Genomic DNA, 22,242 nt, shown 5'->3' on the forward strand with positions numbered 1-22,242 from the left:
ATTATTATTATTTTTTGTTTTAAGAAAATAAAAACAAAAATCTATTTCCAATTAATTAACAAGGGCTAACAGGTGGGTGTGGGCGTATATCAGACACGCGGGGCTTAAAGCGAGTGAGTTTTGGGTAATACCAAAACAGGCCGCTGGGGCCGCCTCCTCCTTCTTCTTCACCTCCGCCAAATTGATATCTATACATACACGAACCGCGTTTTGAACCGCCGGTCCCATTCAACGTCCCTCTCTCTTCTCTCTTCTCTCTTCTCTCCTCTCTCCTCTTTGCTTCTTCTTCACACTTCGTTCATAAGAAAAACCTCCTCTCCCTTCACACGTATTACGTATTCACATACTAATTATTATTTATTTATTACTCATCATATATAAGCGCGCGCGCGCACACACTCATCATCATCGTCATCACATAAAGGGCAAACGAGCAAAGGCTCGTTTGTTCTCTCTCTCTCTCTCTCTCTCTCTTATACATCTTCTTCATCAGCCTTTGTCTATCCAATATTTTACAAAACCAAGAAACCACAGGCATCATCATCGTCATCATGGGAAAGAAGCTTGATGCTCTATTCGGAAGACACTTCAAATCCTCCAAGTTCAAGGCCCTTGTCAACGTCGCTGTTTCTCGCCTCTCTGTCCTCAAAAACCAGCGCCGCTCTCGCTGCTCCCTTGCCCGTTCCGACGTTGTTGAGCTCCTCAACCTCGCCCACCATGACCGTGCTCTTCTCCGGGTAACATCCAATCTTACTCTCCATTTTACATTTTATTATATTTACTTTACCTTAGTTTTGTGCTACTACTAGTATTATTAATGGTGTTGGTGGTAGATCTGGAGGTGGTGATGATAGAGTGGTGGATTGTCAATGAAAAGCTATGATCCATCGACTTATGTTTTTTATTCTTTTTTTGGGTACTCAGACTGCATTTGAATTGGTGGTTTATTGACAGGTTGAGCAAGTTATCAAGGAGCAAAACATGTTGGATGTTTTTGTTATGATTGAAGGCTATTTTCATTTGTTGGTGGAGAGGATCAACCTTATTGAACGAGAGAAGTGAGTTCCTACTGTCTTTGATTTGTTAAAATAGCTTCAGTTACTTCCATTTGTTTTTCTATAGTTTTCAGGGATGAAAAACAGGCTTTTTATTATGCAGAGTATGTCCCGAAGAGCTGAAAGAGGCAGTGTCGAGCTTGCTCTTTGCATCTACGAGATGTGGGGAGTTCCAGAGCTTCAGGAGATGCGCGCAGTCCTCACATCCCAATTTGGGAAGGAGTTTGCAGGTTGTGCCATTGAGTTGCGCAACAACTGTGGAGTGAATCTAAAGGTATTTCAACAATCCGCCATTTCAATTACTGGATTCATTTTGATTATGAAAATTTGAAAGTAATGTCAAATTTCATGTCTTTGTAATTTGCGTGTATAGATGGTACAAAAGCTGTCAACTAGACAGCCAAGCTTGGAGAACAGAATGAAGGTGCTCAAGGAAATTGCTTCTGAGAACAACATCATTTTGCAGATTGAGGAAACTTCTTCGGAGGCCACAGAGGTATTCAATTTATATGTTATGGCAGAACAAAAAATTGAAAAAAAATAATAAACAAAACAACAAACAACAATAATTTACATGATTCGGAATAAGCCTCCATTCACAGCCAAAGAAGAGTTTCACTACGAATGTAAAGAGCTGGCTCCCTCAACACAATCCTACGTCACAAAAGCTCTCAAAACTATAAACCCTAAAATCCTGCATAACTCAATATATATATATGTATGTATATAAGGATCCAAACAGTTCCAAACCAGGTCAAAATAGACCCAAAAACAAGTGCAAATATGTTTGTTTTGCTCACCTACGTGAATCTCTACTAATTCTTATTTTATTAATCAAAGCTCATCCTAATCTCCGTCGACATTACTGCCTTAGCCCGTCCTATCATCTGTATAGTGGAGTTGGTCATTTATTAACCGATTTTTTGGGGTAGCAATGGGTAATATGTATAATCCGAGTTTATATATATATAACATCAAGAATATATACATATATATTAACATCAAGAATTGCAACAATCCAGTTCCATTTGTTTGTTTAAAATATAGATATAGACATCAATCGTGACATGTTGATCATTATGTGATAATTGCAGGAGAAATTGGAAATTGAAGAGAAGCAGAACCAGCATAATATTCCTGATGAGATAGAAAACATGGAGGGTTTGTCCGATTCAATGAAAACAACAAGAAAATACAAGGATGTAGCTGATGCAGCGGAAGCAGCTTTTAAATCAGCAGCTTATGCTGCAGCAGCAGCAAGGGCAGCAGTGGAACTCTCTAGACCTGAATCCCATGACCCTGATGATCAGAACAGTCCTCATCCTGAACAGAGAAAGATAAGTGATAAGCATGATGCGATAAAATGTACACTTCAAACTACTGATGAAAACAACTTGAGAAGAACTGAGGATCAGAATGTTGGACTTGGATTTGAGAAGGTGCATCCTATCCAAAACTACCATTCTGAATCTGAAGATGAAATTCACTGTGAAAAAAAGGCTGAAGAATCTGAAGAGAGTAAAAATGTAGCAGATTTTAAGGGATCAAGGCCAACAGAGGACACAATTTCTGATGAGAGTGGTGACGAGACAAGGAATGAACAAGGCGGAGTACAGTTGTCAAGGACCCAAGACTCGGCTTTTCATATGAAGCCTAGTTTGCTTATGAATGAAAGTTTTGATTCTGGAAAGTCTTGCACAGTTGAAGATGAAGAAGACCTATCCAAGGATAGTGCAGTGATCTCTCGATCTCAAAAGAAGTTCCCTTTAAGATCTCAAGCTGGGCTAAAAGCAGAGTCAGGTCCTGGATATCCGAAAGCAGAGAAGAGGCCAATCTCTGTGAGGACCAGACGAGCTCAAGGGCGCTGAGAAGCATACTATTATGTAATAAAGTAGTCAGGATTTCAGTAATAGCACAGGGTTTTCCACACATTTACTTTGTTTTTTGTTGTTCATATTTTGACGTTTGTTCGCGAGAATGTAAACTAGTGTAATGGTTTTGAATTGTGAGAGCTTCTTTTCTTTTTTTTGTTTTTCCAATAAATTTTTTTGTATTTGTTCAAGGGTTCAAAGTATTTATAGCCTTTTCATATTTGAAAGGATAATATTATCTTATGTAATGCATATGGAAAAAACAAATCCGACCTATTAAAAAAGGAACAAAAGAATCAAATAATTCTGAACCAAGGGAGTCACTTGCACTCCTCGGATACTGAACTACACCAGGTAAATAATCCCTTTGATTTACCCCAATATGAAATCAAACTAAATCCCCAATTTAATTTTCTTCCTTTTTCTGTTTTTTTTTCTTCTTTTTACCCCTTTTCATGGGTCCGTATGCTTGATTGTTCTGAACCATGTCTACACCCAGTTTCAACTACATAAACATCTGTAATGCACTGTCTACAAACAAATGTAAGGTAGGAAACATCTCTAAAAAGTAAATTTAATGGTATTTGGGAATGCAGATCAAATCTTGAAAATATACAGAACCTACAAATATATGTATTAGATTTGCCTCTATGTGATTTACCATGCAATGCTTTGCAGAGAACTGAAAAGTCACTGGCCTCTAGCTCGCTTCTTTCCATGTTGCATCAGATCACAAAATGACTGCAAACTCACACCAACATCTTCATCGTATTCGATACCAAGTTCCTCCTGTAACAGCAAACACCCATTAAGCAATAACTTTTGCAAGGGCATGTATAAATATGCCTATATGCATAAGACATGGACATCGGAGAACCTTAAATTCTTTGAGATCCTTAGGAGAGTTCTCAGTTATAGCATCCCAAACATCTCTGAACATCCTTTTACGTCTTCTCCACTGACTTATTGTATCCATATACATTCCCTCCACAGCCTTACGCTCTTCTGGGCTTACGAGAGTGACTCCTCCACGTAATTTAGTTAATCTGTCCTCCATTTCCTCAACCTGATAGAGAATAAGAAGTCCTAAAATGTTGGACCAAGTTCCCCAACAGAGAAATCTTTGATATCATTTTGAAGGGAAAATGTCAGTAATGTTGATTTCATGTACCTCCTTTCTCAGATTGGCTTCTTTGGCAAGTATCTGTTCCAAAGTTAAATTTGACTGCAGAGCTTTCATTTCTGCAAGAAGAGTATATTTTGTCACACAAATAAAAGACCCATGTCTTACTTTTCATCACAATGAAGTCCATAAAAGCAAGTATATGTGCAGAAGAATAAAGATCATCACCCAAACGAAAAAATAATTAAACAATCAATAACGAAATTATTGCTCTACAAAACATATAAAAGAGGTTTAAAGAAAATACCTCCCTCAACCTCGCTAATTGCTCTTCTTTGTTCATTGAGCTGCTCTTGTAACTTGGTGTTTTCTTCTTTCATCTTAGTAAGCTCTTCACTGTTTGGAATGACAAATTGATCTTGTCGAGCGAGGTATATTTTCTGCTTACCATATTCCTTGAATGATATCCGCCCACTATCAGCAAGACTATCCAGCGCCTTTTGTATTGAAGCCTTTTTGAGGTTGAACTTTTGAAGAAAATCAGCTACATTTTGAGAATTTAATGGTCTATTTTGCTGGATGAAGGAAAAACATATAAATATCAAGGGAAGGAACTCAAAACAACAATTAAGATAGGTGGCCACATAGTAGTCACAGGTACGCACAAGTGCAGACAAAATTATTCGGAAGCACATTCTATTTGATGTGGCAGAAAATAATTTCAGGGAAATATTTCTTGAAAGAGTTTAAACTTTAGGTCAAGAGATTCTACATCCATCAGAGTAAAAGGGCAAATTAGTTATTGAGGATGTGTATTGGTAGTAATTAGTTTGGCATTTTTATACAGTATGACGGTGTGAACCACCTATTTCTTTCTTTCTTTGTTTCTAGTTAATTTATACAATAAAACTTGGATTTCAAACACCATAGAATAGAATTAACCCAAAACCTGCCTTGAGATTTCAAATTCTATTTTGCTTCGAACTTTATCATTCAGCAATCAACTAGCTGTCATTCATCTTGTTAGGCATGAGAAAAGTGTATCAAAATGTACCCCCCCAAAAAAAAAAATGTACACATAAAAGCATATTGATATGTACAATAATTGCCTTGCGATTCTAGTCTATGGGACTGTGTTAGCATAACTGGGACCATAAATATATCCACAATAAAACAATTTCAGTCCTGCTAACCTAAATGAATAATTGAATAACCATTTCAAAGCAGAGAAACAGGTAGTGAACCCACGAAAACCAGATAATCTCATCCATCAAAACTTAAATTAAACCAATCAACTTGGGTTACACACACGCACTCTTAATCAGTACTCAAAAAATGCTTTACCTCATTCACAAAGTTGAGCACAATCCCTGCAATTATGAAAAAAAATAAAATAATAATAAAAATCGGTTTCAATAGATGAATTCGATTCACCGATCTATGAATTTTCACAAACATAGTCAAATCCGAGAGAGAGAGAGAGAGGTTGATTTCACCTTCAGCGCTGTCAGATTTGGGCGCCATTTTGGATCTGAGAAATGGAGAAGACGAAGCTCGCGCGGGAAATCTCTGAAACTTTCGTTTGTGTTATGTGCTTCAAAATCTCATTTACATCTTGCTTTTGTAAGACCATCTTTAACATCTATAATTTAGCAATAGATAAGGTCATTTTATCAAATTATAACAATAGTATTTTAGTGATCATTTGTTATTTTGATAAATCTTAATCAACTTTTTCTTTAAGTTTGTAGGTGTTATTCATAAGGATGGCAATTTAAACTCGGCCCGACGGAGATTCGCCTCCCCGACCCCGATTAGAGTGGTTTTTCTCCGAAAAATATTCTCCATGAGCCGGAGATGATATTTAAAAATAAATCTCCAATAATTTTCAAGTCGAGGGATGGTGATATATTTTCCAACCCCTGCTTTGCCCATCCCCAACCCCAACCGCGTCCCCGTTACCCCCCCCTAAGTAAACTAACTATATATAATATATTCGAGTAAACTAACTACATATAATATACCCCTCTATATAATATACCCCTCTGTTATGTCTCTCTCACTCTCTCTATTCCCTCTATTCTCTCACTCTCGCTCCTCTCCTTCTCGCACTCTTGCACCTTTCCTATCCTCTTTCTCAGCGCTACTGTCGAAATCGCCGTTCAACTCGCACCGCCACCTCCTCCGTCCCCTACTCTCATCTTCGTCGTCCTCCTCAGTCATCTGTCGCAGTCTCACAAAGATCTCAAATCTGTGTTGATCTCCTCCGTCGTGTTGCTGATCTTCGCCGATCTCCATCTCTATTGATCTCCTCCGTCGTCCTCGCCCTTCTCTGCCAATCTTCTCCATCGTCCTCTCTCTGTGTGTGTATGTGTGTGTGTGTGTGTGTCTCTGTGTGTATGTATACATGTTGTTGATGATGTTGTTGTTGTTGATGATGATGATGTTGATGTTGAAAGAAGTTGTTCATGACGTTATTGAAATAGATTTGGGTAGGGAATTTTTGGGGTCGAAGAAACCCAATCCCCGTTGAGGGCGGGGACGATAATAGGTCCCTTGTCGGGGATCAGGGCCGGAGACGGGAAAATTTTCACCATTAGGGATCAGGGATGGGGAGTGTGATCCCGACCCGTTGCCATTCCTAGTTGTTTAGATTTAGGTTTTTTTTGTGATTTTATTTTTGTTTATTTTTTGTCTTTTGTGGCCTTTTTTTTAATTGTTTGTAAAAAAATTATATATTTATATTATTCCCGACTAAACAAATATAAAAAATGAAAAAAAAAATGAAAAAATTGGGAAAAAAAATTAAATGTAATTCACCCCACCAAAAAACATATTACTACATATTTAATAAAAAATTTTAACTACACATAAAAAATAAACAAACACCAATTACCCACCAACAATCATCCATCATTCACCTAGCATTATATATTGCAAAAATAATATTACATTCTTTTGTAGAAAATACTCAAAAATAAAAAAACAAATATGAAATTTCATTACAAAATAAAAATATGACATTGCAAATAAATACCAACAATTACATTAAAAAATAAATGACATTGCAAAATTTAAAATATATTATCCCGTAATTATTCATCAGGAGGTAGAGAGATAGTAATTTGTGTTTCTGACATTTGGGGACCACTTGGCAAAAATCTCATTTTTTCGCATTGTGTAATACGCTTTCATCTGAGGGTCCAAATGAAAAATGTCCGTAGTCATTATTATATGTCATTCCTTTTTCATCTCATGTGTTTTGTCTTTTGATCTCAAAGTCATATTTTTTCATCTAAAGTTCTTTCATCTCCAATAGTGCTTTAATTCTTTTTTCTTATCTTTCATCTTTTTTCTTTTTCTTTTCAACAAGATGTTGGTTAAATGTCTCCAATTGTATGCTCATTTTTTGGACTTCAACTTTAGCGACTTGATTTTTCTGAAATAATTCTTTTACAGCTTCCCTACCCATAAGCTTTTTACCTCTTACAGAGACACTACCCTCGCCAACAATTAGATTGTTACCAATACTTGGACTGGTGTCATCTTCAAGAGAAATGCAGTTATCCATAGAGGAATCAGGGGCTGAACCAGGGGAAAATGGTGTATGTATCCTCAACTTCACCGTGTTCGTAGGAGTTACATCTTGCCACCTGATATTATTTTACAATATTGGCCAATAATGTTCAAAAGCAAAATTTTGTTTTCATCTTGATGGTATAACAGTTTTGCTTGAAGTATTTGTATCAATAAAATTGAAAATTAATTAATTAGTTAATTTTTATAAGAAACTAAACATAATAACTGAAGATGAAAACTTACTATATCAACTTGAGATATCCCACTTGGGTGAAGATTTTCGACCTGCGCTAAACATCTCCGAAATTAGTTGGAACATTTCATGATTATACCCCATCAAGATTGGATAGACACTTGTGTTCTTGACTGATCATTCTGAAGCAAGCAATAATTTTCATAAATTATCTCCCAAAAGTGAGCATATGATTACGAATTGCCAACAATTGGGTCTTCCGAAATGTGATTTTGTAAATTGCCATATATTCTTTAATGGTGAATGACTTTCCTCTCTTTGTTTTTGATGAACTTTCTATAGTGATTATATAAAAAAACGAAAAAGAAAATAATTTTGGAGGTTTGCTATGAAATCAAATTCAGAGAAAGAGAGGGAGAAAAGAAAAATGAAATCTAAATGTTTGCTATGAAATAAAATTGACATGGAGAGTTTGTATTTATAGAAATTCAAAATATTACCGTTTGAAAAAAATAGCCGTTTGAAGATAGCTGTTGTCACAAAAAAAAATATTATTATTAAAAAAAATACAAAAAAAAATAAACAGAGCACAACGGCTGTTTAAAGGGCAGAGCGGGAGATCACAACCGTCCCCGTCTATATGTTTAATGGTTTAAATGATTCTCTAGAATCATCCAACCCTCTCTCTCTCTCACTCTATCTTCCCTCTCCTCAAACCGATCTCTCACTCTCGCTTTCTGTGAAACCCCATCTTTTAATTATTCTTTAAAGAAAATTAATTAATTAATTAATTTTGTCTACAGTCTATCTGAATTATATATTAGTGTAAAAGTTAGTTTTAAATTGACTCAATTCAATCACTAACAAGACATTATTAAGAATAATAATTTTGTGGGTGTTCAATATTTGTTGTTTATAAATTATTTTAATTAGGATTCAATATAATAATTATTCTTACTAAATACCTTAATTAAAAATCTTAGTGTGTCAATTTTCAGAAACCCACAAAAAAAAAAAAAAAGGAATCAAACCTTTGCAGAATTTTGGTGGAGGCTTTCCACATGTTGATTTGCATGCTTATTTAGGGAAGAAGAGCTAATGATGCTCTTGGAATTGAGAGAAAGAAAACTTAGAATGAAGAGAAAGAGTGAGAGAATGAGAGGGAGAGAGAGATGTCTTCAACTAGCATTTTATATATATATATGCATGCAAGCCTTCTTTGTGCATGCAAGCATTCGGTAGAAGAAAAAAAAAAAGAAGAGAGAAATCCCTGAAGCAACCAAGCTTAGTGATATGAGAGGAAGAAGAGTAGGAGAATAAGGAAGCCAAAATTCTCAACCATTTTGTCACCCTACAACTAAGTAAGAAAACCTTCTCAACCCTCTCATTTCTTTTTATTAGTGAAACTTTCAGATTACTTCCTTGTGATTAAAATGACTACTCATAAATAGAAATTTTATACGTATGTGTAGGAAAACTGTGTTGAGAATAATCTATTTTGAATCTGTCAGCATGTTTACCCGAATTTTTAGATAATTTTACACTCAAAATTTTGAGATGATTTCTTCTACAAAATTATTGATAATGACGTCTAGTTTATCCAAAAATTTTTGGAAACAATTTTTGAGCTTTCTACGAATTTATACAAATTTTTAACTAAATCTGAAACTGTGTTAAGAATAATCTGTTTTGAATCTGCCAATATGTTTACCCGAATTTTTAGACAATTTTATACTCAGAATTTCGAGATAATTTATTCTACAAAATTGTTTATAATGATGTCTAATTTATCTAAAAATTTTTGGAAATAATTTTCGAGCTTTCTAAAAATTTATACAAATTTTTAACTGAATCTGAAACTGTGTTGAGAATAATCTGTTTTGAATCTGCCATCATGTTACCCGAATTTTTAGATAGTTTTATGCTCAAAATTTCAAGATGATTTCTTCTACAAAGTTGTTGATAATGATGTCTAGTTTATCCAAAAAAATTTGGAAACAATTTTTGAGCTTTCTACGAATTCATACAAATTTCTAACTAAATCTGAAACTGTGAGACAGATTTTACCATGTATTTGAAAATTTATTTAAAATTCTATACTAAGCCAAATCTGGTAATTTCTAACTAAAAGATGAAATTTGAGAAGTCTAGTTTCATGATAAATTTTTAGATTATGGGTTTGATCTATAAATTTAAGCATGGAATTAATGTAAGGAAATGTGACAAATCTGTGTCATAAACACCCTTGGAAATTGTTTAGAATTATTTATAAGTTATTTTTGGAAAATGCTTTCTGAAAAATAACCATAACATATTTATTGAGTATCCTGTAGATTGATATGAATTTTAGAGTTGTATAAGTAATATATTTATAATTTTATTTGCAAGATATATACTCTGAAAATTTTTCTGGACAGAATAAAATCACCACTTTAATATTTTGCTAGTCTAATTTTGTAAATCAAAAATTTGTGCATGTGTGTATTTAGGGTTTAATTCTTGTATCTAAGTTATTATTTCATACCATGGTTTAAATAAATTGTTTATTTAAATTCTGTACTTTTATTTAGTATTGTGTGACACATGCAATATTTTATAATTAAGAATTTTAATGAGTTGGTATAACATTACTTGTGATTAAAAATTTGGAATTATTTGTGATTAATATCAAAATTAACTGAAATGATTAACGACATATACAAAGTTAACAATTGACGGTTAATATCAGTTGTTCGGGGTGAGTCTTGGTTTAAAGACTGTACGGAATTAAGGATTGACGGTTAACACCGGTTGTTCAGGGTGAGCCCTGGTTTTGAGAATTCTCACGTAGATTGTGTTGCGAAACTCTAAGATGGCACGGGACTTATTTGAACCCTTTTCGGTATTCGGTTTTGGAATAAGGGTGGATGTACAGGTGGCACACAGGGAGGTTACTTACCCCTGGCAGACCGTTTCCTTGAGGCAGACCATGGATGCCACTACTTGGGTATATAACTCCGGACATGGGCATCCCTGGTAGTTACGGTTGGTAACACTTAAATATTTGACCAAGGGAGGGTTTCAAATTAACCGTTGCCATGCTTAGTGGTTGGTAAGTTAAATCTCTTTAGTGAGATTTCGAGTGTCACCTAATTTATAAAAATTACTGAAATTATTCTAATGGTTGTAAATTCTGTGTATAATTATATTGTTATCTCATGTTTAGAATATTATTATTTTTCTCTTAAAAAGAATGGGAGGTTGGTTACGTTTTCTTACTGTGTTGCAAAACTCATGGCATATATTTTGTTGCCCTGGCGTTTCATGCCAGATTATGTTGAAGAAGGGACTGAGGCTGAAATTGGAGCTGCTGCCAATATCGAACCTTGGTTGACTTAGAGTCAAGATTTTATCGAAATAAAATCCTGTTATCCCTTGTATTAGGATTTAACTATGTTGTGACGTTGGGTGTGAATTTGTAGTTTTATTTTGTTGTTGGACTTTGACTATGTAAGAACTTAAAAGTTCCTAATTAGTAGTTAAAACTTTATCTAGCAAGTTATCGTTATTTAAATCTTATGACGTTTCAAAAGAAAAATTTTGGGGCGTCACACTCTCTCACTATCTTCCCTCTCCCTTTCACTCTGTCTTGCCTCTCAAACGGATCTTTCTCTCTCACTCTCGCACTGTCTTCCCTCTCCCTTTTACTCTATATTTCCGCTTCTCAAACCGATCTTTCTCTCTTTCTCCCACTTTCGCACTTTTTCCATCTCTTCATGGATCTATGTACTCTCCGACCTGTCTTTCTCACCCTCGCTCTGTCCTTGGTTCCAAGTGTTCACCTCCACACAATCGCAGCCCATTTTCTATCTCCCTCTCTGTCTCTGGTACGATCTCTATATATATATATATATGCTTTGATTTTTTGTTTATTTTTTCTGGTTATTAATGTGGAGGTGATCGTGATTTTTCAAACTCATGTCTTGCGATGGCTTCAAACCGGATCTTCAAAGAACTCAAGCATCTCCAGATCTTCAAAAAACTTAGGTTTGTACTCTCCGATTTATTGTAATTATTTATTTTGATTTTTGGTTTAATTTTTGTTCATCCAACTAATTTTTGTTCATCCATTGATTTTATTTTAATATTTATTTTGATCTTTAAATAACTCAAGCCTATTTTGGTTTGGTTTATTGTGATAATATCCATCTAATTTTTACACTCCATTTGGATCAATTGATTTGGTGATAAATGATTTTTTTTTTTAAAATAAAGAGAAATCGAATTTGAGTTTGTCACATTTATTTTGAAATTTGTGAATTTGGCAAAAAAAATTGTAAATTAGGTTTGATTATAATATTTGGGTTTGATTATGAATTTTTGGGGTTTTCTACTGTTGCAAATCTGTTTCTTTAACTGCATTTGGTGTCAAAAATCTATTGATATTTACTGATCTGACAAGTTTGGCAAATGCTATTCAACCTTCCAAATTTGAGAACAAAAGTGGTATCTGCTATCATTGACAAGTAGAATAACAGGCCATTGAAAACTCTATTTTCGTCATTCTTATCAAATTTTAGCTTTGACAGATTGAATAATAACTTCATTAAAGATGCTCTAAGGTTTTCGTCATGCCGTAGTGGTGGTGGACGTCGTGTACGATGTCGTTTATTAGCAAAATTATTGAAGTTCATCAAACTTCATCAATCAAACGTCGTTTATAAGCCAAATTGACCATGGTTGAGTCAAAAAAATTACGAAAACAGGACGGATAAGTAGGGATATCAATTTTGTCACCTTACACTGATGTTATTTAATAGGGGTGGCCGCGGGTCGATTGCAGCCACGGAACCTCAAATTCGCCATTCGTCCGTTAGATTAACGGATTGGAGAAAATCAATCCGCATCCATCCACCAATCCCGGCGGATGTGGATTGCGCAGATTGGCGGTTTGACGGATGGATGAAAATCGGCTTGGCGGTTTAAAATTTTCAACATAATTCAACTTGTGCAATTCCTAAAAAAAAAAAAGAAAAAAAGAAGAATGTATTACAGTTAATGACTTAAAAAAATATTACAATCATTGTATGTCTCGTCCAAAGTAAGAAAGTTTGAAACTTTAGAATATCACAATCACTTCATGCCTTATCCAAGTATTATAATCTATGATTTTTAAAATATAAAAACAATTCAAACCACCAAAACCATGAACAGCGCAGTAGTAGAGATTGTATGTCTCTGTATTGTTACATCTATATCTGTTTTTTAAAACAAAAACCAACTAACATATATCATAGTTTCTATTTATTATTTTTAGAGATAGATTTAAAAACAAAAAAATATAGATAAATAATATGTTTATTTTTTTCAATTCAAAAAAGATATTCAAGTTGAAAACTTTTTTTCAACAGAATATTTAAACTATTTTTTAATTAAAAACGCAAACAAAATTTTTAAACAAACTGAAAACACAAAGTCTTATAAATTACTAGGCGTGATCGCGGTTTGGCGGTTCGGTTGCGGCCAAAAAAATCTCAAATCCGCCATTCGTCCGCCAGATTGGCGGATTGGAGAAAATCAGTCTGCAACCGTCCGCTCATCATCACGCATCCGTCCAAAATTTGGCGGACCGGTTCGGTTCGGTCGGTTTTGACGAATCGGTATATCCGCTGCTCACCTCTATTATTTAGGGATTGTTTGGAATGCTTTAAATAAGTGTACTTTTTGAATTTTTGGATTAAAAGTTGAGAAAAAAAATATGATTGTTTAGGTTAACTTTTTGAATTTTTATAGAAAAATATGTATTAAAAAATTATATAAATTAGCGTGTAAAGAAAAATTAGAATTGAAAATTATACAATTTTACTTTTTAACTTTTAGTAAACACTGATAATTTTTTTAACTTTTTAAAATAATTTTTAAAATTTTTGACTTTTTAAGTTTCCAAACAGCACCCGTCCCAAGCAAATAACTGACTGAATGCGCGCACGCCACGTGGCGCATTACCACTACCACTAAATGGGCACGAACTTCAAAGTTCAATAAACAGGCAAAAACCAGTCCACGGCGGCGAAATCACTGATGTCGACGGCGACGGCGTCGTTTCTAGTTCACAATCGCCCACCCCTCGCAACTCTACACTTCAATTCGAAACCTCCAAGAAGAAGACGAGTTGTCGCGTTCAGCCCTAGAACATGGCCTTTCGAGAGAATCGTTTTGAGGACTGGTTTGGTTTGCGGCGGAGCTCGGCGGAACTCCCCCACCATCGCCTCCGCTCAGCCTCTTCCGGAAGGGGATGGCGATGGCAATTTGCGGCGAGTCCTGCAGTTCAGTCTGTGGGTTGCTGAGGGAATCTATATATTGTGGCTCTTCTTGCTTCCTTATGCCCCAGTATGTAACCATTTCTCTTCTTTACAATTCATATTTACACTCTTATGTATATATTATCTGTACATGTGCGCTCTGTGTTTGGTTTTAAAAAAAAAACAACTTCCAGATGAGAATGTGCAGTTTTGAAAATGGGATGTCAGATGTTTATATTGTTGTTTATTTTTATTAGAGCATTGTTATTAAACGCAAATAATTAGACTCAATTTTTAATTTAATGATGGAAGTGATTAATTAGGATATTAAAGATAAAATATTTTATTATATCTTTACTAATTATTAACTAATCATGTCACTTATGGTGTGTTTGGTTGGAGGATTTGGGGAGGGATTTAGAAAGGGAAAGGAAAAAAGTGTGTGAAATTATGTGAAATTTAGGCATGTTTTATTCATATTTCACCTACCTTTTCCATTTCCTTTTCCAAATCCCTCCTCAAATCCATCAACCAAACACAACATTAGGTAATTATTATATCATTTTTTTATTATTATTACTAGGTCCTAAATGCAATGCATTTGTAATTTTATATTTAATTTTTTAATGGGGTGATGAATGAGAAAGATAGTTCAATTTGAAAATCTTGAAAACCTTTTAGCAGTTACTTACTGGATGTGAAGTTTTAATTTAATCGAATTGTGATTTTGAAAAAGAAAAAATGTGAGCAGTTAACAATTTTATGGGTATTCTTGAAAATAAATAAATAAACAATAAGTAAAAGAAAAAAAGAAAAAAGTGACAAAGCTTCAAGATGTTCCGAGTTCTGTGTTTTATATACTAATAGAATTTACACAATAGCTTTTTTGATTGCATTCTAGTGCCTTTTAACCGGAATTTCTGGTGACGCCTGTGGATGAAAATTAACACATTATCTACTCTCCCAACTTGTACTATACTATCATGTACCTAAAATTTTAGTACTCAAAATGAGTTGTAACTCATACTAATATTGGCCGGACAAGAGTAACACAAATTGAGTTCGAACTCATTTGATTAGATTAATAATTGTGTCAATGTCTGAAGATCCATATGGTTGATTTGCTTTGGGGGTGCTTTACATTCTCATGAGAACAAAGATCCTTAACATACTAATATTTAAGTGCAAGAATTCGTTTTTCTCTTCTCATGGCACTTAGTATTTTGAAGATCATATCTGGCCTAACATTTCAGGACCAAGGCATTGTTATGTGCCCTCTGAATGCTGAGGAAAAGAAAATGAAATGACTTTGTTTTAGTTTTCATTACTTAACATAATAGAGCCACTTATCAGTTCTGCATTGTTGCACTTGAGGTAAAAAGTGTTGCACTTTTTTGTAAATTTATCACAAAATTTTCTTGTACATGGTTCAGGGGGATCCTGTATGGGCGATCAGTTCAGACACGATTAATTCTCTTGTGGGCCTTTCTCTAAATTTCTTCTTTATTCTGCCTTTAATGAACTCTGGTATGTTTAGTTATTGTCGGTTGCATCATTGACTTGATATTCATGGTTCTCTCTTCTTTTGAATATGTTTACATTTTTCATGTCAAGCTTGACACCTTCAGCAGCAACTCTTCGTCTTCTTCAACTATTGATGCTAATTCCAATCTCATGGTTGATTGAAAAATCTCCTCTCTCTCTTTTCCTATATCATATTGCATTACTTGTTATTAGTCAATTCAATGCATATTGATATTCGTACACAAATTCTAAAGTTCCAATTATCAATAAGGTTGTGGAAATCGCCTTCACCATTGACCATATTTTTGTTTTTCTGGGCTTGTGAGTTCAATTCTTTCCAAATATGATATGCTTTTCCTTTGTTGATTCATTGCAGGGACTATGTTTTATGACAAATGGGTTCACTTAAAAGAAATACAATTATGAAACTAAGTGATTTGATATGAATCCAATATGATTAAATACTCGTCTAGTTTGGTTGTACCTGCAACTTTATGTGCAAGCCCAAGGTAGTAAGTAATGAGGCATGTGGTTACCGCAGTTTCTGCTGTGTTCTAATGAAAAATATGATATGAATTCAGTTTTTGGACTCATTTCTTTCCTGTAGCATTGGAATCCATTTTGCATTGTGAAATATAGATATTTGGTACCTCAATAATCACTTCACTGGAAAAATGCTTTTATTCAGTCTGATGTTTTATTTTTTCATTTATTTACTTTTTTTAACTAGTATGCGATAAAATGCTTCCAAAATCAATTATTCTGAAGACAGAGCAGTCGTAACTGTAACACACACAGATGAAAACAACAAACTGTGTATCAATTTTAGTGTATCTTATTACATTATACCATTGATCATTTATGCAAATCAACTTTTTGGCAGAGTAGTTGGCATTCGTCTCATTGATGCACCAGTACTTCACCCAGTAAGGATCAGTAATTCTCTATGCAAACTAACTTTGCAAATAATCCATCATATTCATCCTATCTATTGATCTACATCACAATTTTGAAATAACACAGTTTTTCTTCTATACAGATGGCTGAGGGACTATTCAACTTTGTTATTGGGTGGACTTTCATGTTTGCTCCCTTGCTATTCACGGATTATAAACGAGACAGATACAAGGGTTCACTAGACATTTTATGGGGCTTCCAAATGTTCCTTACAAACAGTATGTTCACTAAACTCTCGTCCTTGATTGGTAATGTGATCATTGCTATAATCAATCGTTCCCTTTACGAGAAACTTGCATTCTTCAGTAGATCTGAACGAGTTTTTTAGGATAAGAATTAGTTTAATTGGATTCCGTGACTAAACTTTTGCCCGTTTAGATTAGTACAAGGGATCAGAAATTTTCGCTCAGACGAATGTGTTTGTGGGATTTCTTCAATGTAAAGATACTTGAAAAGTATGGGATGCTACTATACAACAATTTCAAATATCTTTCAATGCATTTACCCTTCTTTTAGTACCCAGCTGGCAAGTAATATTTGGCAAAACTTTTTTTTTACCATTTGATCTGTTAATACTCGGTTGCTAAATGACTGAGATTGTACTAGAAATTTTGCAGCTTCTCTGTCCACTTTTTTCATTTTTGGTCAAGTCATTAAATTGATCTTCTATGCTCCTAACAATTTTTTTGTAGAAATTTGGTGCATACTGTTTTTACTGTGAAACATACATATGTTTTACTTTGTTGGGGGTTTTCCTTTGTTCAATTTGTGATCATATTAATGCCCTAGGAATCAGTGTAATCTGATCATTGCATCCTCTTCCCCTTTTCTTTTTCTTCCCATTGACATAATGTTTTGTATGCCTAGTCAAAATTTTCAATTCACCACATTGTGTGCAATTTCTATATGATGCCAGCATTCTTGATACCTTACATGGCGATCCGGCTAGATTCGGCTGATGCCCAGAATACTCCAACAAAGTCCTCTCAACTAGCTTCTGTGATGACTAATGGTGCACCTGTTGTCGGATTGATTGGTGGTGCCATATGCTTGATATCTACATTGTGGGCACTGTTTGGCCGACCAGATGGTAATTTTGGGGGCATTGCGGACAGATGGGACTTCTTGGTAAGTTATATAGGATCCGAGAGGCTGGCTTATGCCTTCATTTGGGATATATGTCTCTACACAATCTTCCAGCCTTGGTTGATTGGTGATAACATACAAAATGTTCAGAAAAGCAAGGTTAATATTGCGAATTATCTTAGATTTGTCCCGGTAGTTGGCTTAGTCGTGTACCTTGTCTGTTTGAATCTTGATGAAGAGGTATAGTTAAATGAACTATTGATTGAACCCATATATTCATCAGGTACAATTGTCTTATAGTCTTTCATTCAATTCAAGTGGATTGCTATTTGAAAATGGAATCTTTGTGTTCTTCTCTGATCTTTGTGAAGGGGGTGGGAAAAAAAAAATTTCTTTTAGCTTAAATTTTTTATTTATAGAGAGATTGGTAAAAAGAAATGTAAAAGAAAGTAAAAATGAGAAATGAAGTATAAGCTTCTTCTCTCTCCTTCCAAAATTTTAGATTCAAACAAAACCTTAATATTTCATGCACAGGCAGAATTTTGGCAGGAGTAAATCAGTAAAGCAAAGCATCATTTTTCTTCAATGTTCTGTTTGTTTGGAAAAATATGCGAGAAATTACGGTAGGTTGTATTTGGATGATAGATTTGGGTAAGAAAAAGTGGATGAAATATAAATATAATATAATTACATTTTGTCTACATTTTACTCACTTTTTTCATTTTACTTTTTAAGTTTATATTAAATTTCGTAATCCAAATATAGCGTTAGTAAAGTAGATTAGTATTTTTATCTTCTCATTGCACAAGAAAGTGATCACCTTCGTAGCAATTTTTTGTCTAAAATCTTTGAAAACTGGCTTCTGCTTTCATTTTTACAATGCCTTCTTGCTGGGAAAAAAGGATAATTGTAAGCCCCCAAAGGCAAATCAGTATGAAAAATCTAAGATCACATTTCTTGAAAAATTTAGTCAAAATTCCTACATTGGACTCTTATTTTGTGAAAATAATAGCTTAATTTAATTTTTTTATAAACCCTCCTAAGAAGAAAACACATAATTAAGTAAAAACAAAGTAAAATATCTCAGGGGTGCTCGCGGTTTGGTTTTGGATGGTTCGCTTTACAGTTTGGACCCGCCCGCATACGTGCGGTTTGGAAAAAATTGAACCCGCAACCACCCGTAGTGCCAGTTACAGTTTGTACGGATAGGGTTTGCAGATGTACGGATGGATTGCGGATTGAACTTTTTTCTTTAAAAATTTATTTTTGGGCATTTTTTCCCCGTTTTATAAATATTTATTTTAAATTATTTTCTCTCATTTTTTAAAATGCTCAACATTAATAATTAATTAATTAAAACTTATAGAATTAAAAATATAACAAAATCAATTCCTAACACAAGCAAATCATTCAAAATCCTAAACTAAATCATCAAAATCATTCACTATCCAACAATACAATTAAAGCAAAATCATTAAAAATCCTAAACTTATCTAAACGTAATTCTTTATTAACTTTTACATTAATCCAAAATGCAATTATAAAATAATAATAAATTGTTGTCAAACTTCATCCAATTCAAACCTATTAAATAAAATAAAAAATTTGAAACTTGTAAACTCCATCATAAAAAAATAAAAATAAAAGTCTAAGTGTGGGCGAGTTCTTGAGGGTGCGGGTAAAATCCGCAACCCGTCTGCAACCTTCAATAATGTCATATTTCAAACCGCATCCGCCTGCATTGTGTTTACAAAACCGCCTATTTGTATGCAGATCAGTTCGGTGGTTCGAATAACCTTATGCCCAGCCCTAAAATATCTTCTTTATTTTTTCTTTGACAATATTGTCAGAGTAACATGTTATTGTGAGATAGAATAACATATTACTGTTTACATTAATTTCAAAGGTAATATATTTTTTTTAATAAAGAATTTCGTAGTCAACATTGATCTTATTTGATAGATTTTGATGAAAAAATTCTAAAAATATTTATTTTATTAAAAACCGACATCTACATCAAAATTTATATCATTTTAAAGTCAAATATTTTGATAATAGTGATATTTGTTGAATTTTTCAAATAATTTTTTTTATGTTTGATGATAAGCGTGTTCCAGAAAGAACGGGTCGGACTAATCCACGCTTCTCAAACCAGTATCCGAATGACCAAGCCCACAGAGGAACCTGCACAAGAGTTCAACGGGGAACGGGGAGTCCTCCAGCGAACCCTCCGACGAGCAAGTTAGAAAGAGAGTTGGAGTATAGAGATAGATTAGAGATAGAAAGCTTAACCTTCTTCTTGTCTTCGACATTTGCTTATATACTCTGGTAATCATTTCATTGTCCCTTCCGACCTGACATCTTGGCCGAAAGTCTATACTCTAGCTTGCCTTGTTCATGGTGAGGCCGTTCTGTCTCGACGGGGAGGGGTTATCGCAATAAATGCTGTAAAGGGCTTCATTAATGGCTGATGTGCAGTGCAATAACTTTGCAGGATCTTTTGTTTGCTTATGTTGCTTGTCCTTCACTTGCAACCTGTCTAAGTTTCATTGGTTCTTGATGCCATGTTGAGCTCCAACAACGCTGGGCTTTAGTGTTTGAATTATGCATTGGGCCCTAAGTAGTGGGCTATGCCCTTTATGGGCTTGCCCATGTCAGTAGTCCCCCATTCTCAAGTGCAGTTTTAGTCCAACGAAGGGAATAATGAAGAAGACGATAGTTGTGAAAGACCGGGGGTGTGAAGGCCAACCGATAGGTGGGCCGACGACGATGGGTGGTCGAACGGAGGGGCCGACCCTAAGGAGGGGCGACCGCGAAGGGTGACTAAGTGAGGGGTCCGACCATGAGGAGGGCCGACCGCGAAGGGTGACCGAGTGGAGGGTCCGACCATGAGGAGGGCGAGCGCAAAGGGTGGCCGAGTTGAGGGGCAAGTGGCGGTACGCGAGGCTCGAGGAGTGGCAGGGCACGTGATGATTTGAAGTGGAAAAAACAGGGTAGGGAAAGAGGGCAGTGGATCGTGGTCGTACACGTGGCGGAATCCCGTAATGGGGAAGGTTAGGCGTTGAGCAAGAAATAAAGCAATAATTTAATATAGGGTGTTGAAAAGACAGTTTTGGTGGATTTTTGAAAATTTTCAAACTGACGAAATTTAATTGTGACCCTTGGAATATAAACAAGCCTTGGGCTTTTGGTATTATCCGTTTTACCTATCTCTTTGCAAAAAACCAACACATTCCAGAAGTAAACTCGTTTGTTGCCAGTGATACGCCCTTGCAACACTTCGTGAATTTTCTTGTGCTCGCATCCGAAGCCATTCGCAGACACACAAGAGAGATAGCCCAAGAGGAAGAAACAACTGCAAGGGTTGATCCGTTAGGCGACGAAGATGCAGTGGATTTGGCAGAACAATATCGTATGGAGCGTAGGAAAGGAGGGGTAGTTGGTGAGGCGGTGCGGGCTCGTCCAAGGACGATGATTGCAACTGCGAAACCTATTAGTCAAATGGAGCCGGACCACTGGTACACTAAACCGGACAGATCCATATTTACGGCGGAGGAGTTGGAGGGAATAAGGAGGAAGTACCAAATTCCCTCGGAGATAGGGTTAAGATTGTCTACATCCAAGGAAAGGGCGTCGAATGTGCGGCCGAGTGAGTTCAGCTTGTACTAGGAAGCGTTGCGAGGGGGTTTGCAGCTGCCTCTCCCCCAAGTAGTGGTGGATGTGTTAAACAAGTTAGAGGCGGCGCCAGGTGTAGACGTCCCCGAACGCCCCGGGAGGAACTAGTCCCGTTCTGTTCATTTGGGATTCACTACAGTTCGGATTCTCAAATTGTCAAGGTTCTAAATCTGAACCAAAGAGTCCAAATCCGGCAAATTGTTTTGAGAAAACAGATTTTGAAAGAAGTGCCAAACATGGACTGCTTTGCCAGATGCAGAGTCGCCACCTAAATATTTTATTTTGGAGAAATTTAGGAAACTCTGACTCGTTTGCCTAAGGCCACGTGTCTGTCATCACCAAAGTTGCCTCGGCTCGGGAACTTGGGTACGATTGGGGAAGGTCACTTCGTGAGCACCCCCGCTCGCCCGATCAAAGATCAGCCTCTACTAACCATGATATCTATTTTTGAAAACATTATGCGTTCTTATTCCGGTTATTAGCCTAGATTTACTATGTGATGCGCACAGCATACAAGTATAGACTAGATCGCCTGAATTGGAACAAAACATTTCATGTTTGTTTGTTTGAAAATGGTTTGATGGTGCTACTCGCAAGTAGGCTAAGACGTGGATTTGCCACCCTCAGGTGGGCTTAAAAAACATGATTTTGCCACTATCTAATGGGCTTTAAAACACACATTTGATGAATTGTTCCAATCCAAATAACCCAACCTTCACCCACAGGCATTCAAGCAGTTATATCACATAAGCAATTAACCTCATGGTAAGTATGCTATCATGGCAGTCACTCACACGCATGCAAGGATGCTAAAGCATAAAACTTACCGAGTACTCCAAGCCAAAACAGAAGCTAATTAGAAATCCATACATGATCCTAATTATACAGAAATGCCTAA

The 22,242-nt window shown here is 35.5% G+C and overlaps 3 protein-coding genes across 5 annotated transcripts; 2 read left to right on the forward strand and 1 right to left on the reverse strand.

Annotated features, from left to right (window-relative positions):
* The first annotated feature begins 220 nt into the window (after window positions 1-220).
* LOC114311202 (uncharacterized) lies at window positions 221-3,117 on the forward strand. Its single transcript, XM_028257281.2, is given in 6 exon segments — window positions 221-737; window positions 955-1,058; window positions 1,159-1,223; window positions 1,226-1,329; window positions 1,429-1,551; window positions 2,150-3,117. Coding segments are annotated over 6 exon segments (1,356 nt in total). The 5' UTR covers window positions 221-551; the 3' UTR covers window positions 2,924-3,117.
* On the reverse strand, window positions 2,133-5,702 carry AHP2 (Tat-binding protein 1(Tbp-1)-interacting protein (TBPIP)). The gene is made up of 7 exons (XM_028257282.2): window positions 5,546-5,702; window positions 5,394-5,419; window positions 4,357-4,624; window positions 4,098-4,168; window positions 3,804-3,992; window positions 3,588-3,715; window positions 2,133-2,378 (listed from the first exon to the last, which is right to left on the reverse strand). The coding sequence occupies exons 1-6, from the start codon at window positions 5,571-5,573 to the stop codon at window positions 3,617-3,619; spliced, it is 681 nt and encodes a 226-aa protein (XP_028113083.1). The 5' UTR covers window positions 5,574-5,702; the 3' UTR covers window positions 2,133-2,378; window positions 3,588-3,616.
* An 8,068-nt stretch (window positions 5,703-13,770) lies between these two features.
* Window positions 13,771-18,010, forward strand: LOC114311204 (uncharacterized). 3 transcript variants are annotated; one of them, XM_028257284.2, is made up of 5 exons: window positions 13,771-14,190; window positions 15,536-15,629; window positions 16,515-16,570; window positions 16,666-16,801; window positions 17,500-18,010. In XM_028257284.2, exons 1-5 carry the CDS (start codon window positions 13,882-13,884, stop codon window positions 17,913-17,915), a joined length of 1,011 nt encoding a protein of 336 aa, XP_028113085.2. In that variant the 5' UTR covers window positions 13,771-13,881; the 3' UTR covers window positions 17,916-18,010. The 3 variants fall into 3 exon arrangements, with proteins under 3 accessions (XP_028113085.2, XP_028113086.2, XP_028113087.2); XM_028257285.2 differs by having other exon boundaries at window positions 16,515-16,552; XM_028257286.2 differs by lacking the exons at window positions 15,536-15,629; window positions 16,515-16,570 and having other exon boundaries at window positions 13,796-14,190.
* Window positions 18,011-22,242: the final 4,232 nt, after the last annotated feature.

Source organism: Camellia sinensis, chromosome 5 (assembly GCF_055761805.1).
Source record: "Camellia sinensis isolate YWXY chromosome 5, ASM5576180v1, whole genome shotgun sequence".
In the NCBI taxonomy this organism is placed as follows: domain Eukaryota; kingdom Viridiplantae; phylum Streptophyta; class Magnoliopsida; order Ericales; family Theaceae; genus Camellia; species Camellia sinensis.